Source organism: Piliocolobus tephrosceles, chromosome 2 (assembly GCF_002776525.5).
Source record: "Piliocolobus tephrosceles isolate RC106 chromosome 2, ASM277652v3, whole genome shotgun sequence".
Classification (NCBI taxonomy): Eukaryota; Metazoa; Chordata; class Mammalia; order Primates; family Cercopithecidae; genus Piliocolobus; species Piliocolobus tephrosceles.
Window position 1 is genome coordinate 51708350 of NC_045435.1, and position 19972 is coordinate 51728321.

The 19972-nt window shown below is 39.7% G+C and overlaps 1 protein-coding gene across 5 annotated transcripts in view; it reads right to left on the bottom strand.

Annotated features, from left to right (window-relative positions):
• Window positions 1-244: 244 nt before the first annotated feature.
• The window catches only part of THUMPD3 (THUMP domain containing 3), a 30296-nt gene continuing 10568 nt past the window's right edge, over window positions 245-19972 (bottom strand). For all 5 annotated transcript variants that reach the window (XM_023218563.3, XM_023218562.3, XM_023218559.3 and 2 more), the window contains 6 exons: window positions 18679-18809; window positions 9249-9318; window positions 6473-6588; window positions 3536-3646; window positions 2452-2575; window positions 245-2261 (listed from right to left, as the gene is read on the bottom strand). In XM_023218563.3, the coding sequence (XP_023074331.1) occupies window positions 2109-2261; window positions 2452-2575; window positions 3536-3646; window positions 6473-6588; window positions 9249-9318; window positions 18679-18809 (705 nt within the window). In that variant the 3' untranslated portion in view covers window positions 245-2108. The remainder of the gene's footprint in view (window positions 2262-2451; window positions 2576-3535; window positions 3647-6472; window positions 6589-9248; window positions 9319-18678; window positions 18810-19972) is intronic.

Sequence of the window (19972 nt, forward strand, 5' to 3'; positions counted from 1 at the left end):
CTCAGTCATTCCATGTTCAGATTACAGATTCCTTTCCCCATCTTTTCACATTCTTTTAGTCCAGGGAGACCCACTTTGAAGGTTAAAACCCAAGGTCACATAATGAATAGGCGGCAATGTCACATATAACTCAACTCTAGGCCTTATGAATCCTGCTAATAGCCCATTGCCTATTCTAGTCACCAGATTGAAAAACACCATACTAGAGAAGAAGATGGCAAACTATTGCCCACTACATATTTGCATCAGTCTTGTCAAATTTTTATTGTATTTAATAGGATTAAAGCTATGATGATTCAAGTGAAAAATTACTTCCTTAAAAACTAAGCTAGTAGGCAAAAATATTTGTTTGTTCAACAAATACCCACTCTGGCAGATACGGTACCCCGCATTTAGTGGGGGGGAAAAAAAGACATCGTGGTGAAAATGGACATGGTCCTTGAATTTCCTGGTTCTGTGGGTTGCTTAATTTGAGGTTTAAATGGTTTCTCCTATCAGGTGAAAAGTTTTGTGTTCGGCCCGTAAATAAAGCAGCTGGGAATTCTGATAGTGGCAAAATGGCCAGTCTAGGATATAAAATCTTCATAAACATCTTATTTCCCATTCATTATGAAGCGTGGGGTAGGAGATAAGAGAAACCAGATGAAGACTGCTGGCTGTGCTGCTAATGTGAACTCTTCTTTTGAAGGTATTGTGTCCTTTTATTCTCAATGGAGACATCGAAAAGTACTAAGAGGAGTACTATTATAATATTAATAGGATACTGAAAATCTCTCCTGAATGCATGCAGCCAGAGGCTCCAAGTAATACTATGATGAGTTCCACAAAAAACCTCAACTACTCTTTGTTCCAGGGAAGCACCATTTTCCACAAAACTCTCAAGAAGGACTTGTTGGAACTGGAAAAGCAATTAAATGTGAATAGTGATCCAGGAGAAAATAACAAACTCACGTAACTCCCAAAAGTTTTCCAAAGATAACATCAGTTTTTTTCTCTTGGCCTTTTAAGAAACTAGCCAACAAATACTCTGACAGGCTTGGTTTGGTTTTGAAAACACACCTTAGTGTACTGAAAGAAAAACAATTTCTTTTAATTTGGTTTGTTGGTCCCATACCCCAGGTATCAATGTATGTGCTATTTACAAATAGAAATGTTCTATACTAACAGTATTTTTGCAGTACCTTTTGATAATTCCTAGACCTCTATTTTCGTTCTATGTGTTAATCTGAATAACAGATGGATATTTTAATATTTAAGGCAGATGGTAAACTTTCCTATAAGTCTTGTGAGATTTTGTCTTACAGGCTGAACACCATTCACAAAACGTAATAATGCTTCATTCCTTCAGATTGAGGTAAAGAACTTGAGCAACTGGATTAGCAAAGCTGCAAAGACAATGAAATGTGGCCTAAGATGTAATTATGTTGTCTGCCTTTCCTTTGGGCCAGGGTAGTTTTGCACTTGACACAATGGAAAATAGGCTACAAAGCCTGGAAATAAAATGTCCTAAACCCCAATCTCAGAGCACTTCAGTAGGCTTTTCACTAGGCATCTTGAAAGTATTTTCAACACAATACTAATTAAGCTACCACTTCAAAAGAGCTTCAAGGAAAAGCTCTTTCTTATAAAAATTTTTTTTTTTTGAGACGGGAGTTTCACTCTTGTCACACAGGCTAGAGTGCAATGGTGTGATCTCGGCTCGCCGCAGCCTCCACTTCCTGGGTTCAAGTGATTCTCTAGCCTCAGCCTCCTGAGCAAGCTGGGATTACAGGCGCCCACCACCACACCCGACAAATTTTTGTATTTCTAGAAGAGGCACGGTTTCACCATGTTGGCCAGGCTGGCCTCTGGACCTCAGGTGATCTGCACTCTTCGGCCTCCCAAACTGCTGGAATTACAGTCATGAGCCACTGTGCCTGGTCTCATAAAACTTATAAATTCTATCACATTACATTCACACCTTTTGCTAACCAGGATGAAGAGCCTTAAACAGGTTTAAAGAGTGCAGACTGCAATTTTGTTAATACTGTTTTTCTCTGCAAATTCTTTATGCTAACATTTCCAGTGGTGGGAAGTACAAGTACTATTAGTCATCTTCATTCTTTGTATTACCAAAGAGTTCCTTTTTCTCCATCTTGTTCTGAAGGATGAACAAAAGCTTGAGGTGTACGTATCAGTACATAAACTGCAGCACGAAGACCACCAACGTTCACCCAGACCGTATCCACCTTTCGCCATACATGTCGCATTCCAGATAATGCCTGTGTATACACAAAAACCACAGCAATTAGGCTGACAATCTATTTTTATACCAACCAGGATTCTTAGCTGCCTGATAAGAAACCTCAGGGAAAGAGAAAACAAATCTTATCCAAACAAACATCCCCAAATCTATTCAAAAAGATCCCAAAGTTGCCAGAGGCTGTGATTTTGAGCTAATGTGTATAGCACCTTGGCAAAGCATTTTGTGTCTTGAGTAAGTAGTACAGCTCGGCCTGTGGTAGGTATGCAGACACGGCTCATCTCCCGTAGGCAAGCTGGATAAAGGTTCCAGTTTCTCTTCTTGGATCCCATCCTATAATAGAAGGACTAGTGAGTCAAACACTGTTGCAAAAGATACAAAATAGAAGGAGTATATGAAACAAAACAGTTTCATGCATCCTGAGGCATGAAAAATAGCTGTAGTTTTAGAAACCAGACCTTTGCCATTACATGTCAATGAAATAAGCTGAGTTAGTAAACTGCTTAGCATTCTGAATCAAAAAGAATTTTTTTGGACAACTGTTATATAACTTGCCCTCTTAGTGAGTTTAATAAGCAGTCAAACTATATGAACCAAACAAGTGATTAGAAATCATTTAGGCTGGGTGTTTTGGTGGCTCATGCCTGTAATCCCAGCAGTTTGGGAGGCTGAGGCGGGCAGATCACCTGAGGTCAGGAGTTTGAGACCAGCCTGGCCAACATGGTGAAACCCCGTCTTAACTAAAAATACAAAAATTAGCTGGGCGTGATGGCACGTGCCTGTAATCCGAGCTACTCAGGAGGGTGTGGCAGGAGAATCGCTTGAACCCGGGAGGCAGAGGTTGCTGTGAGCCGAGATCGTGCCACTGCACTCCAGCCTGGGCACCAGAGTGGGGCTCTGTCTCAGAAAAAAAAAAAAAAAAGGAAAAAGAAATCATTTATGCTGAGAAACAGAATCAGAACCAAGTCTTCCACCACCTTTTTGTGTAAAATTATATAATTCAAGAATGGGCTAAAAAGTGAATTATAGGTAATTTAAAAATGAACCTCCTATGATGGTCAGGATTCAAAATCTAGTTAATACATTCCTGAGAGTTCTCAGAAGAAATATAATGGGTGAATCCATCATGTTGTTCAGTGAAAAACAGCTCTGCTAAGTCTGCTAAAATTCAAGATTTTTTTCCTGACAGAATAAACGCAAGGAAAATAATGACATATTTACAAGTCTTGCAGGTAGTAGTATAGTAAGTGAAAGTAAAATTCATTAAAAAAAAAGAACCCAACTAATTCTCACCTTTTTCCAAATGGCAAATCTGTTACAATAATATCCACAGAACCAGTTCTCAATGGCAGATTGCAGATATCCCACTGAACAGCATCTATGGGCAAGCCCCAGGATGGTTTGCTGTGGGGACAAAGGAAAGGTGTTTCAATATATTGTGAAGCATAAAATCGTTACAACAATTTTTGTTTCTGAAAAGAGACTGCTACAGCAAAATATAAAATGCTAAGAATATCAGTGATAGTATCAACCTATTCAAAATTTAAGAAGTGGCACATAGGTAAAAAATAGAAGGTCAGGCTGGGCATGGTGGCTCGTGCCTATAATCAGCACTTTCAGGGGCTGAGGTGGGAAGATCACTGGAGTGCAGGAATTTGAGACCAGCTGCACAACACTGTGAGACCTTGTCTCTAAAAAATTTTTTTTTAAAGTTAGCAAGGCATGATGGCACACGCCTATAGTCCCAGCTACTCCGAAGGATGAGGTGGGAGGATCACTTGAGCCCATGAGTTGAAAGATGCAGTGAGCTAGGATTGTGCCACTGCACTCTAGCCTGGGTGACAGAGCAAGACCCCGTCTCAGAAAAAAGGAAAACAAACTGAAAACATGATTGTAATGCAGAGAACTGCAAAAGACAACTTTAAAAACAATGCTGAAGCAGTAAATTACATAACCGATGATACAAAAATTAAGTTGCTGATAAAACATACAGTGGAAAAATCAAGCACACTAAAGAAAAGATTATGGGGTGACGTATCTGAAGAATAAAGTTTGTAAAACTAGTAATAACAGGAGACCTAAAAGAAAAACAGATACGTAAAATTGGTAAATATATAGGTAATTGTTTTAAGATGAAAAACCAAAAGAAAATATATGTACCATGCTATATAAAACAAGACTAAGAAAAAAGTTAAGATAAAAAATATAGATGACAGAAGACAGAATGAATAATAATAAATACAAAGGATTTAAATCCTCCCCATTAAGGCAAAGTAACTGGTTTAAGAAACAAAATAATGTACAGGCTAAGAACTGAAGATAAGTCAAAGGCTATCAGCAGAAATTAAGGATTTAATTGACATTTAATGAAGAATTTAAGAAAAAAATGCAATAAAGGCAATCACTACATAGTTTTTTAAAGTACATATAAAATATATATTACAACCGCATACCAATAACTGCACAAAACAAAGCATAAGGCGAAAAATATTAAAAACCAAAGTAAAATGGATAGAAAGTACTGTACAGGTTGAGGCCAGGCACGGTGGCTCACGCCTGTAATCCCAGCACTTTGGGAGGCCGGGGTGGGCAGATCATGAGGTCAGGAGATCGAGACCATCGTGGCTAACAGGATGAAACAGGGTGAAAACCCGTCTCTACTAAAAATACGAAAAAAAATTAGCTGGGCATGGTGGTGGGCGCCTGTAGTCCCAGCTACTCTGGAGCGCTGAGGCAGGAGAATGGCGTGAACCCGGGAGGTGGAGCGCTCGGGCTCAAAAAAAAAAAAAAAAAAAAGTACAAGTTGAATAGACAAAAAGTGTAGATACAAACAAGATAAAATATTCAGAAGCTAGAAAAGAAAGTTTGTTTAAATGTTTATCAGTTTTAATTTAAAAAAAAAAAAGGACGGGCACGGTGGCTCACGCCTGTAATCCCAGCACTGTGGGAAGCCTAGGCGGGCGGATTACGAGGTCAGGAGATTGAGACCATCCTGGCTAACATGGTGAAACCCCGTCTCTACTAAAAATACAAAAAATTAGCCGGGTGTGGTGGCGGGCGCCTATAGTTCCGGCTACTGGGAGGCTCAGGCAGGAGAATGGCGTGAACTCGGGAGGCGGAGCTTGCAGTGAGCAGAGATCGTGGCACTGCACTCCAGCCTGGGCAACACAGCGAGACTCCGTCTCAAAAAAAAAAAAAAAAGACTGGCCATATACTAGGCTCATAAAAAAAATAAACTCAATAAACATGAAAGAACCATTCAAAATTAATTCATTACAGTAAAACAAATCAGTATTTAAGAAAATCGAAACCTTCCAACTAGTCTTAATATATGTAAAAGGATTGAATGTTGATCCATAGACCAGCAGCATCAGCATTGTCCCAGAGTTTCCTGGAAAATGCAGACTCTTAGATCCCATCCCAAACTACTGAATCAAAATCTGTGTTAACAGTACTCCCAGGTGATTCACATGTACATTAATGTTTGAAAAGCACTGTCCTAAAAAATTAGATCAGAGAGACAATGAAATATATAACCAATGACTTAGTAATAAAACAGAGGAGAGGCTATATAAACTGCAGTATTTCTGTACGATGGACTTTATGTCGTGACTTTAAAAGACTATGGTCCAGGTGTGATGACTCGTGTCTCTAACCCCAGCATTTTGGAAGGCTGAAGCGGGAGGATCTCTTGAGGTCAGGAGTTCTACACCAGCCTGGACAAAACAGCAAGACCCCCATCTCTATGAAGAATTTAAAAAATTAGCTGGGTATGGTGGCACATGCCTGTATTCCTAGCTACTAGGGAGGCTGAGGCAGGAGGACTGCTTGAGCCCAGTAGGTTGAGGCTACAGTGAGCCATGATCATGCCACTGCACTCCAGCCTGAGTGACAAAATGAGACCCTGTCCCCAAAGCAAAAAAGAAGCCTATACAGTGTTTAAAATTTTGTGAAATTAAAATGAATCTATATTCTTCCAGTATGTGGGGGAAAAGATATATGAATAAGACAGAAATGAAAAATTGCATATGGTGGGGAAATTATAGCTAAAATAATGTTTTTAAAATATAATTATTTTCAATAAACTTTAAAAATGTAAATGGAGTCTCATAGTATATTCATTTTGGTTACAATGATGTCACAATGCACTGGGAGTTTTAATTCATAAAGTCAATATAAAAAATGATTCTCTAACTCTAAAAGATGCTAAGAAATCTTTTAAATGTTTACCCTTCTTTAATTTGGCTCTTGGTCAATAAAGATGCAATGTTATTTGCTGCTCTATTCACAGCCAGTGGATTATTATCACCAGCAATATGGAAACAGTCAGTCCATTCAGTAGCCCCCTAAAAGATAAGAGTATATGTTAAAACAAAAGTAGCAAACTGCAAAATGTGATTATTTAAATTGTCAACAAACAAAGAGAATCCAGTGCTTTTCTAGAGTGGCAAAACATTGCATGTTGTCAACTGTGCTATTTCCCTGGCTGAAAACGCCCTCTTATTCTTTCTCTGCTTGCTGAACCACTACCCATCTCGTAAGACCCAGCTCAAAACTCATGCCCTTTCGACATCAACCTTAACTCTCCAAGCAGTCTCATGTGCTGCTCCCAAAAGCATTTTGTATGTACGTACCTCTGCCACTGCACTTGTTCCACTGTTAATTATTTCTTCCCCTTTGCGCTTCCCAACTAACCTGGGAGCTCTCTGAGGTCAGGTCTAGTATTTTCTTCAGTTCCTTATCCAGCAGCGTCTGGCACACTAAATAAATTCTAAGTAAATGCGGTTTGAAAATATTAACCAAATTAAACTGATCAAACCTATACTCTTTTGTGGTTGTGGGAGTTTACATAATCTGATATATTTGAGAATTGCAAAATAAAATGCTATTTCCAGCCAGGCATGGTGGTTCACACCTGAAATCCCAGCACTTTGGGAAGCTGAGGCAGGAGGATTTCTTGAGCCCAGGAGTTTGAGACCAGCCTGGGAACATGGCGAAACCCCATCTCTACAAAAAACACAAAAATCAGCTGGGCGTGGTGGTATGCACCTGAGTCTCAGCTACTTGAGAGGCTGAGGTGGGAGGATGGCTTAAGCCAGGGAGGCAGAGGTTGCAGGGAGCTGAGATCACACCACTGCACTCCAGCCTGGTTGACAGAGCAAGACCCCAGGTCAAAAAATAGTAATAATAAAATGCAATTTCCTTTGTATGATAGGCTTTTGAATGGTAACCACCATATCACTGGAAGGATTTTGTAATTTTAAATGAAAAACCTGTCAGCAGAACATAAATACCAAGTTGTCACATATCATTTGTGGAATGAGGTGACATGTGACCCTAGGCCTGAACAATGTTCTATGCAGATTAACAGAAGGTTTCTGACATGAAAGCTGGGAAAGGTCTGCCTCTGCTTAGGGGTGAGTAGCAAACACCTTTGTGTTCCTTTGTGAACAGTAACATACTTCTCATCCATGAGTACAGTGCTTCAGAAGTTTTTCTTTTGCCTAGACACTTGAAGATGATGAATACTCCTGTATACAATCTTATGACTTCAAACAAAAGGGAAGTTGAAGTATCCCAGAAGTTTGGGTGGGTGGGGATGTAGAGGGGACCTAGAGTTTGAGGAAGCCTCTCAGTGATTCTGATTCCCAAATATTCTTTTTTTTCCCTCCTAAACTTATTTGGATTTTCAGCATTGGAAAGAATTGGGTTTTACAGTGTAACACTTCTAAATTAAAAAAAAAAAAAGTATTCTAGATCAAGTATTTTATATTTGGTGAACAAATCTTTATATATACCTTGTCAATTTCTTCATAATTTTATTCATTTTGATCACATATCAGCTTAGGTTTTTCTACATTGACATCTGCATGTCTACTCTTACATGGAAAATGGCTCAAACTTCATGTTTTAATTTTTTTGGCCTTTATTTTCACCCGGAGCACTGTTGTGTATTTTTTGACATGCAGTGACCTTACCTGCTATTTCATACACATATCATGATTTCACACTAGAAAACAACACTCTGCTTTGTTCCCAGAATCCTTCTTGGTCACAAGAAGGATTGGGTTTTTACTGTGCAGTCTCTTTAAGTCACAGTAGTTTCTCTAGCTCTCATAGAACACAGTCATCATGTAGACTTCTATGATTTCACTCTTGGATTTTAACTCCCAGAACACAGATAACATTTTCTAATTACAGTTTGGATTATTTCTCCCCTTGTGGGCTTGCTTTGGACTTGCTCATCTGTCCAGTTTCTATCCAATCATATAATCTGCGGTGTCTCCCTGCAGTTTATTCAAATTGGCTTTCAGTATACTATATGGAAGAACTACTATGTTTCATACAAACTTCAGTGACTTTACCGGGAGCTCCCTCTTCTAAATTGTTTAAAAACATATAGATGATACTGATTATTCAAGGGGACTCTACTGTGAAATATTCTCCATTTAGAAAATGCCTTTCCATTTCTTGCTTTGCTTTATACAGTTGTTATAACTCTTCTCAATATCACGGTAATTTTGAAAACTAGTTAAGAGCATTTGGTATTAAGCTTGTCAGACTTCCTAAAAAATCCAAGTAATGTTCATAAGTTTCCCCTTTTTACAACTATACTTATTCTCTCTAGGAACTTAAGTGGATTACAAAGAAGAAAATTGCCTTCCTCAAGTTTATGCTTATGCCTTCAATTATCTTTTCCCATTCAAGTCTACCAGTTTGTCTGTTACACAAAGAGGACTCATCAGCAGTTTGTAATTCTCAGCTTCCTCTGTAATCTAGTGAATAGATGTCACTAACAATGTATCTAGTCCAGTGGCAAATGGCTCTTTGAAATAAGTACTTACATTCTTTACAAAAAAGTTCCAAGTTTTCTATTGTTAATTGTTTTAAAACTCTTGGGTCCACTGATCCAACCATGGAGATTTCATTATGTCTGATTTGCCCATTGGGTCTTGAATATTCTGGATGTATCACTCTTATCTAAAAGCTAAAGAAATATGATTACCTCTATTGGTATTGCCCCAGTTCCACACATCGGATCAACTATTATATCATAAGGTAGAGGATCACAGAGCCTAGAGAAAAGAAAATAGCCTATGTGAAGACTCATCCAAAAGCTGAGGCTTCTATACTGATGATTCCTGAAGCTGTAAGATTGAGGACCTATCACACTAGCCTGAAGGAACACCAATCTACACATTTTTTTTTTTAATTTTTAATTTTTATTTTTATTTATTTTTTTTTTATTATACTTTAAGTTCTAGGGTACATGTGCATAACGTGCAGGTTACATATGTATACTTGTGCCGTGTTGGTGTGCTGCACCCATCAACTCATCAGCACCCATCAATTCGTCATTTATATCAGGTATAACTCCCAATGCAATCCCTCCCCCCCCATGATAGGCCCCGATGTGTGATGTTCCCCTTCCCGAGTCCAAGTGATGTCATTGTTCAGTTACCACCCATGAGTGAGAACATGCGGTGTTTGGTTTTCTGTTCTTGTGATAGTTTGCTAAGAATGATGGTTTCCAGCTGCATCCATGTCCCTACAAAGGACGCAAACTCATCCTTTTTTATGGCTGCATAATATTCCATGGTGTATATGTGCCACATTTTCTTAATCCAGTCTGTCACAGATGGACATTTGGGTTGATTCCAAGTCTTTGCTATTGTGAATAGTGCCGCAATAAACATATGTGTGCATGTGTCTTTATAGCAGCATGATTTATAATCCTTTGGGTATATACCCAGTAGTGGGATGACTAGGTCATATGGTACATCTAGATCTAGATCCTTGAGGAATCGCCACACTGTTTTCCATAGTGGTTGAACTAGTTTACAATCCCACCAACAGTGTAAAAGTGTTCCTATTTCTCCACATCCTCTCCAGCACCTGTTGTTTCCTGATTTTTGAATGATTGCCATTCTAACTGGTGTGAGATGGTATCTCATTGTGGTTTTGATTTGCATTTCTCTGATGGCCAGTGATGATGAGCATTTTTTCATGTGTCTGTTGGCTGTATGAATGTCTTCTTTTGAGAAATGTCTGTTCATATCCTTTGCCCACTTTTTGATGGGGTCGTTTTTTTCTTGTAAATTTGAGTTCTTTGTAGATTCTGGATATTAGCCCTTTGTCAGATGCGTAGATTGCAAAAATTTTCTCCCATTCTGTAGGTTGCCTGTTCACTCTGATGGTAGTTTCTTTTGCTGTGCAGAAGCTCTTTAGTTTAATCATATCCCATTTGTCAATTTTGGCTTTTGTTGCCGTTGCTTTTGGTGTTTTAGACATGAAGTCCTTGCCCATGCCTATGTCCTGAATGGTACTACCTAGGTTTTCTTCTAGGGTTTTTATGGTATTAGGTCTAACATTTAAGTCTCTAATCCATCTTGAATTAATTTTCGTATAAGGAGTAAGGAAAGGATCCAGTTTCAGCTTTCTACTTATGGCTAGCCAATTTTCCCAGCACCATTTATTAAATAGGGAGTCCTTTCCCCATTTCTTGTTTCTCTCAGGTTTGTCAAAGATCAGATGGCTGTAGATGTGTGGTATTATTTCTGAGGACTCTGTTCTGTTCCATTGGTCTATATCTCTGTTTTGGTACCAGTACCATGTTGTTTTGGTTACTGTAGCCTTGTAGTATAGTTTGAAGTCAGGTAGTGTCATGCCTCCAGCTTTGTTCTTTTGACTTAGGATTGTCTTGGAAATGCGGGCTTTTTTTTGGTTCCATATGAACTTTAAAGCCGTTTTTTCCAATTCTGTGAAGAAACTCATTGGTAGCTTGATGGGGATGGCACTGAATCTATAAATAACCTTGGGCAGTATGGCTATTTTCACGATATTGATTCTTCCTATCCATGAGCATGGTATGTTCTTCCATTTGTTTGTGTCCTCTTTTATTTCACTGAGCAGTGGTTTGTAGTCTTCCTTGAAGAGGTCCTTTACATCCCTTGTAAGTTGGATTCCTAGGTATTTTATTCTCTTTGAAGCAATTGTGAATGGAAGTTCATTCATGATTTGGCTCTCTGTTTGTCTGTTACTAGTGTATAAGAATGCTTGTGATTTTTGCACATTAATTTTGTATCCTGAGACTTTGCTGAAGTTACTTATCAGCTTCAGGAGATTTTGGGCTGAGACAATGGGGTTTTCTAAATATACAATCATGTCATCTGCAAACAGGGACAATTTGACTTCTTCTTTTCCTAACTGGATACTCTTTATTTCTTTCTCTTGCCTGATTGCCCTAGCCAGAACTTCCAACACTATGTTGAATAGGAGTGGTGAGAGAGGGCATCCCTGTCTTGTGCCAGTTTTCAAAGGGAATTTTTCCAGTTTTTGCCCATTCAGTATGATATTGGCTGTGGGTTTGTCATAAATAGCTCTTATTATTTTGAGGTACGTTCCATCAATACCGAATTTATTGAGCGTTTTTAGCATGAAGGGCTGTTGAATTTTGTCAAAAGCCTTTTCTGCATCTATTGAGATAATCATGTGGTTCTTGTCTTTGGTTCTGTTTATATGCTGGATTACATTTATTGATTTCCAAATGTTGAACCAGCCTTGCATCCCAGGGATGAAGCCCCCTTGATCATGGTGGATGAGCTTTTTGATGTGCTGCTGAATCCGGTTTGCCAGTATTTTATTGAGGATTTTTGCATCGATGTTCATCAGGGATATTGGTCTAAAATTTTCTTTTTTTGTTGTGTCTCTGCCAGGCTTTGGTATCGGGATGATGTTGGCCTCATAAAATGAGTTAGGGAGGATTCCCTCTTTTTCTATTGATTGGAATAGTTTCAGAAGGAATGGTACCAGCTCCTCCTTGTACCTCTGGTAGAATTCAGCTGTGAATCCATCTGGTCCTGGACTTTTTTTGGTTGGTAGGCTATTAATTATTGCCTCAATTTCAGAGCCTGCTATTGGTCTATTCAGGGATTCAACTTCTTCCTGGTTTAGTCTTGGAAGAGTGTAAGTGTCCAGGAAATTATCCATTTCTTCTAGATTTTCTGGTTTATTTGCGTAGAGGTGTTTATAGTATTCTCTGATGGTAGTTTGTATTTCTGTGGGGTCCATGGTGATATCCCCTTTATAATTTTTTATTGCATCTATTTGATTATTCTCTCTTTTCTTTATTAGTCTTGCTAGCGGTCTGTCAATTTTGTTGATCTTTTCAAAAAACCAACTCCTGGATTCGTTGATTTTTTGGAGGGTTTTTTTGTGTCTCTATCTCCTTTAGTTCTGCTCTGATCTTAGTTATTTCTTGCCTTCTGCTAGCTTTTGAATGTGTTTGCTTTTGCCTCTCTAGTTCTTTTAATTGTGATGTTAGAGTGTCAAGTTTAGATCTTTCCTGCTTTCTCTTGTGGGCATTTAGTGCTATAAATTTCCCTCTACACACTGCTTTAAATGTGTCCCAGAGATTCTGGTATGTTGTATCTTTGTTCTCATTGGTTTCAAAGAACATCTTTATTTCTGCCTTCATTTCGTTATGTACCCAGTAGTCATTCAGGAGCAGGTTGTTCAGTTTCCACGTAGTTGAGTGGTTTTGATTGAGTTTCTTAGTCCTGAGTTCTAGTTTGATTGCACTGTGGTCTGAGAGACAGTTTGTTATAATTTCTGTTCTTTTACATTTGCTAAGGAGTGCTTTACTTCCAATTATGTGGTCAATTTTGGAATAAGTGCAATGTGGTGCTGAGAAGAATGTATATTCTGTTGATTTGGGGTGGAGAGTTCTATAGATGTCTATTAGGTCCACTTGGTGCAGAGATGAGTTCAATTCCTGGATATCCTTGTTAACTTTCTGTCTCGTTGATCTGTCTAATGTTGACAGTGGAGTGTTGAAGTCTCCCATTATTGCTGTATGGGAGTCTAAGTCTCTTTGTAAGTCTCTAAGGACTTGCTTTATGAATTTGGGTGGTCCTGTATTGGGTGCATATATATTTAGGATAGTTAGCTCTTCCTGTTGAATTGATCCCTTTACCATTATGTAATGGCCTTCTTTGTCTCTTTTGATCTTTGATGGTTTAAAGTCTATTTTATCAGAGACTAGGATTGCAACCCCTGATTTTTTTTGTTCTCCATTTGCTTGGTAGATTTTCCTCCATCCCTTTATTTTGAGCCTATGTATGTCTCTGCATGTGAGATGGGTCTCCTGAAGACAGCAGACTGATGGGTCTTGACTCTTTATCCAATTTGCCAGTCTGTGTCTTTTAATTGGATCATTTAGTCCATTAACATTTAAGGTTAATATTGTTATGTGTGAACTTGATCCTGCCATTATGATATTAACTGGTTATTTTGCTCATTGGTTGATGATGCAGTTTCTTCCTAGCCTCGATGGTCTTTACATTTTGGCATGTTTTTGCAATGGCTGGTACCGGTTGTTCCTTTCCATGTTTAGGGCTTCCTTCAGGGTCTCCTGTAAGGCAGGCCTGGTGGTGACAAAATCTCTAAGCATTTGCTTATCTGTAAAGGATTTTATTTCTCCTTCACTGATGAAACTTAGTTTGGCTGGATATGAAATTCTGGGTTGAAAATTCTTTTCCTTAAGAATGTTGAATATTGGCCCCCACTCTCTTCTGGCTTGTAGAGTTTCTGCCGAGAGGTCTGCTGTTAGTCTGATGGGCTTCCCTTTGTGGGTAACCTGACCTTTCTCTCTGGCTGCCCTTAAGATTTTTTCCTTCATTTCAACTTTGGTGAATCTGGCAATTATGTGTCTTGGAGTTGCTCTTCTGGAGGAGTATCTTTGTGGTGTTCTCTGTATTTCCTGAATTTGAATGTTGGCCTGCCCTACTAGGTTGGGGAAGTTCTCCTGGATGATATCCTGAAGAGTGTTTTCCAACTTGGTTCCATTTTCCCCCTTACTTTCAGGCACCCCAATCAGACGTAGATTTGGTCTTTTTACATAATCCCATACTTCTTGCAGGCTTTGTTCATTTCTTTTTCTTCTTTTTTCTTTTGGTTTCTCTTCTCACTTCATTTCATTCATTTGATCCTCAATCGCTGATACTCTCTCTTCCAGTTGATCAAGTCGGTTACTGAAGCTTGTGGATTTGTCACGTATTTCTCGTGTCATGGTTTTCATCTCTGTCATTTCATTTATGACCTTCTCTGCATTAATTATTCTAGCTATCAATTCTTCCACTCTTTTTTCAAGATTTTTAGTTTCTTTGCGCTGGGTACGTAATTCCTCCTTTAGCACTGAGAAGTTTGATGGACTGAAGACTTCTTCTCTCATCTCGTCAAAGTCATTCTCTGACCAGCTTTGATCCGTTACTGGCGATGAGCTGCGCTCCTTTGCAGGTGATGCACTCTTGTTTTTTGAATTTCCAGCTTTTCTGCCCTGCTTCTTCCCCATCTTTGTGGTTTTATCTGCCTCTGGTCTTTGATGATGGTGACGTACTGATGGGGTTTTGGTATAGGTGTTCTTCCTGTTTGGTAGTTTTCCTTCTAATAGTCAGGACCCTCAGCTGTAGGTCTGTTGGAGATTGCTTGAGGTCCACTCCAGACCCTGTTTGCCTGGGTATCAGCAGCAGAGGTTGCAGAAGATAGAATATTGCTGAACAGCGAGTGTACCTGTCTGATTCTTACTCTGGAAGCTTCCTCTCAGGGGTGTACTCCACCCTGCGAGGTGTGGGGTGTCAGACTGCCCCTAGTGGGGGATGTCTGCCAGTTAGGCTACTCAGGGGTCAGGGACCCACTTGAGCAGGCAGTCTGTCCGTTCTCAGATCTCAACCTCCGTGTTGGGAGATCCACTGCTCTCTTCAAAGCTGTCAGACAGAGTCGTTCGGGTCTGCACAGGCCTCTGCTGCTTCCCCTGTTGTTTTTTAGCTGTGCCCTGTCCCCAGAGGTGGAGTCTACAGAGACAGGCAGGTTTCCTTGAGCTGCTGTGAGCTCCACCCAGTTCGAGCTTCCCAGCGGCTTTGTTTACCTACTTAAGCCTCAGCAATGGCGGGCGCCCCTCCCCCAGCCTCGCTGCTGCCTTGCGGTTAGATCGCAGACTGCTGTGCTAGCAATGAGGGAGGCTCTGTGGCTGTGGGACCCTCCCGGCCAGGTGTGGGTATAATCTCCTGGTGTGCCCGTTTGCTTAAAGTGCAGTATTGGGGTGGGAATTACCCGATTTTCCAGGTGTTGTGTGTCTCAGTTCGCCTGGCTAGGAAAAGGGATTCCCTTCCCCCTTGCGCTTCCCAGGTGAGGCAATGCCTCGCCTTGCTTCAGCTCTCGCTGGTCGGGCTGCAGCAGCTGACCAGCACCGATTGTCCGGCACTCCCCAGTGAGATGACCCCAGTACCTCAGTAGAAAATGCAGAAATCACCGGTCTTCTGTGTCGCTTGCACCGGGAGTTGGAGACTGGAGCTGTTCCTATTCGGCCATCTTGCTCCGCCCTCCCTAATTCCAATCTACACATTTTAAAAATCAACTTGTGGCTGGGCATGGTGACTCACGCCTGTAATCCCAGCACTTTGGGAGGCTGAGATAGGCGGATCACTTGAGGTCAGGAATTCAAGACCAACCTGGCCAACATGGCGAAACCCGTCTCCACTAAAAATACACAAAATTAGCTGGGTGTGGTGGCGGGTGCCTGTAATCCCAGCTAGTAGGGAGGCTGAGACTTGCTTGAACCCAGAAGGCAGGGATTGCAGTGAGCCAAGATCATGTAAGATCCAGCCTGGGTGACAGAGCAAGACTTTGTCTCAAAAAAAAAAGATAATAAATAAATAAATAAATAATAAATTTGTAATGATATGTGGACTGTATATTCTATTACTCGGGAAGAAAAATCATTACATATAACTAAATCCCATTTCATTCTCAGATGAAATTTGGTTTGCAGATATCTTAAAGTACACACACGTACACACACACACACCACACACATGCATACTTTTAGACAACAGTGTTGTTTTCAATAGAAACCTATATTACATTAAAAAGACTCAAAAATGTCTCAAGTCAAACATGCATCAATATAAGGATACTGGCAATGAGACATTCAGTATTCCTTTCCTTTTGAATTTAAAGATAATAATCTTGATATAAAAAAATTGCTCTGTGGGACTAGGTAATAAAAAAAGGAAAAAAAAAAATGCTGTACTTTGAGCACTTAGTATTTGCTGGGTAAGGACTTAAGCTCTTTCCATGCATTATCTCATGGAATCCTCAGTAATGACCCTGTTAGATAATTATCATTATTCTCATTTTAAAGGTAAGCTGATGCAAGGAAACATGAAGTTACCTGCCTAGGGACACAAAACCAGTAGGTAACAGATTCAAGATTAGAGGCATTACTGTTAATGGCTTAAGTGTTATCCTCTTCATGAAGCATCCCACCCTGAAACGGGTCAGTAGATTTCTTCCCTTCTCTTGTTCTAATCATGTGCTGGTGTGGGACTTATCACATATATGATAACTGTTTATCTCCCTCATAAGACAGATTCTTGGGGTTAATAGTGGGTTCTTATTGTAACACTGGTCCTGCTCTATGTCCTTGTTCCTACTCCTCAACACATGGCAACAGAATCCTTGGCAACCCTCTTGAGGGGGTAAGCACCCTGTACTCCAAGCCATTCCTGATGATCAAGGGTGAATAACTGACCAAAACAATGTCAATCAGATTCTCTCTTCCAGGAATTTGGAACAAAGAGCTAAAAGCCTAGGCAATGTGGGTTGGTCGTTTGGAATTGGAAATACATAAATTTAGATGAGAAAACATGTAGATGAGAAGCGACAAGAGTCCACAGGCTCTAAGGGGGGATAAAAATGGCTGCCCACGTTTCTGGTGGTTTTCCAAGATGTGGTTCCTACCCTTCTTGAGAACCAACATTCAGTTTTTCTGTAGAATCCCCAAGATTTCTCTTTATCTTTCCAAAAAACCCTCCCTGGCACAATCATCACTTTTTTATCCTAAACTTGTTTACTTAGGTTTTTAATATTTGCACCCAAAATAACACCCTCTGTCTATCCCTGGTTTCTACCATATGCCTGGCAGTAGATAATGCATATTTGTTAAATTAATGAAGACTAGAAAATTTTCCTTTATCAAATGGCCCCAATTTTCTATTACTGTCATTGAATTAATATGTTAGGAAGATAAAAGATTGGAACAAAAGGAATACAGTCAGGCACTGCATAACAATCGTCCAATCAATGGTGGACCAAATATATGAATGCAGTAATTATAATACCATATTTTTACCCTACCCTTTGTATGTTTAGATACACACTTACCACTACATTACAACTGACTACAATATTCAGCGCAATAACATGCTGTACAGGTTTGTAGCCCAGGAGCAACAGGAGATACCACATAGCCCAGGTGTGTAGTAGGCTACACCATCTAGATTTGTATAAGTACACTCCATGAGGTTCACACAATGATGAAATTGCACGATGACACATTTTTCAGAATGCATCCCTGTTGTTAAGTGATGCATGACTGGACTTAAAACTACCAGGACATACCAGGCACTGTATATAATAAGTATTTTGCATATGCTTCAGCATGTAATCCTCACTAATAATCCTTTAAGTCTCATATCAAATTCATTTTGCCATCTGGAAAACAGAAGCTTAGAGAAAATAAACATTTTCTAGTGGTGAAAAGCAGCACCCAATAAAAGAGAGAAGGGCAAAGGAGAAGGAAAGATAGGTCTTGCACTCTGAAAAGTGAAAAATTCTAGGATGATTCCTGGGTTGCTGTGAGTATAAAGCTTAAAAATATAAGTAAAGGTTCTTTCTGTTCATTTACCCGTTACACAAATAAAAATACCTGCTTTCATCTTTTTCACTGCACAGAAATGAAACAGCAAAATTTGCTCTATCTCCCAACACACATATCCTTGCTAAACAGAAATGTGGTAACCGCATTCAAGAGGTAGGTGAAAACTATCACTCTCATTTTAAAATCAAGAAAACTGGGTGTGGTGGCTCACACCTGTGATCCCAGCACTTTGGGAGGCAGAGGCGGGTGGATCACCCGAAGTCAGGTATTTGAGACGAGCCTCGCCAACATGGTGAAATGTCTCTATTAAAAAATACAAAAATTATCTGGGCGTGGTGGCAGGCGCCCGTAATCCCAGCTACTTGGCAGAGACAGGAGAAATACTTGAACTGGGGAGGCAGAGGTTATAGTGAGTCGAGATCTCGCCACTGCACTCCAACCTGGGCGACAGAGTGAGACTTTGTCTCAAAAAATGAAATAAAGAAAACTGAAAAGAAATAAAGAAAACTGAGCCACCTATTAAGCAGCATTTTCAGATCACAAGGAGTCAATATTGGATAGAAGGGAAAGAAATAGATCATTAGCTTTCCTTTCTATTCTTTATCCACTACGTTCCAAAACAGTACCTCAAACACACATACACACAAATCAGTATTTTGGAAGGGAACATTCAAACCAAGGTGCCACTTTAAGCTGGACGGCAAACTCATTTTCTTACCTGAGCATCCCATAGGCAAGAGTTGATCTAAGAGTTGTAGGTCCAAAATGTGTTATATTTCTTCGGTGGAGACTCTCTTCAGTCAATGCAATGCCCACAATGACTTCGTTATCATGGATGTTCAAAAGAACCTATAGTAAAGTGGAACAAGACAAAATAGTTTTAGGATTGTTCAAACTGCACTTTGTAGTAAGACTTTTCTGACCTGGGCCGGTCCCCTACTCCTGGGAGGTCACCATATTAATGCCAAACTTAGTGCAAACACCTGATCAGCATAGCACACCACAGCCCAGAACTGTCTAAAAATTTAAGACATTTAAAAAATACATATTAAAAAATCTCTAAGCCTTCAAAATATGTTTGTGTTATAAAAATTGGGGTGAAATCTGGTTGTAACCAATAAATATAGTGAATTAAAAGAATAGATGTTAAAATGAACGACAAAAGTATATACTATATGACTTCATTTATATGAAGTACAAAAATTGGCAAAACTAATTTTTGGTGGTAGCAGATTAGTGATTGCCTTGACTGGGAAAGGGCAAGGGGAGCCCCTGAGGTACTGGAAATACTTTGTATCTTTATCTGGATGCTAGTTACACATCCTGTATATAAGTAAAAACTTACTGAAGTGTACACTTAAGATTTGTGTACTTAATGGAAAGTATATCTCAACAAAAAAGTTTTAAAAATTGGTAAAGTCTCAAATAAAAAGTCTTATTACACTGAGTGTGGTGGTACATGCCCGTAGCTCCAGCTACTCGGGAGGCTGAGGTGGGAGGATAGCTTGAGCCTGGGAGGTCAAGGCTTCAGTGAGCCATGATTGCACCACTGTACTCCAGTCTGGGTGATACAGCAAAACCCTGTCTCAAAAGTGAACTAAACTAAACTAAAATGTTACCCAATCTTTCACCGAAAGATTTCCTGAGCTTAACCACAGCAGACACTCATAGCACTTCCTAATGCAAAGCACTATTCTACACATTTACATACAAAGCCTCATCTCATATTCACATCCCTTAATCTAGGTATTATTCCCCTTATAAAAGAGGATATTGAGGCACAAAGACAGCTCCTCTGGAATTCCCTTTTGTTTTTTGAGACAGGATCTGTCTCTGTTGCCCAGGATGGAGTGCAGTGGCACAATCACAGATCACTGTGGCCTGGACTTCCTAGGCTCAGGCAATCCTCTCACTTTAGCCTCCCAAGTACCGGGGACTACAGGCGTGTGTCATCATACTCAGCTATTTTTTTTTTTATTGTAGAGACAAGGTCTCCCTATGTCGCCTAGGCT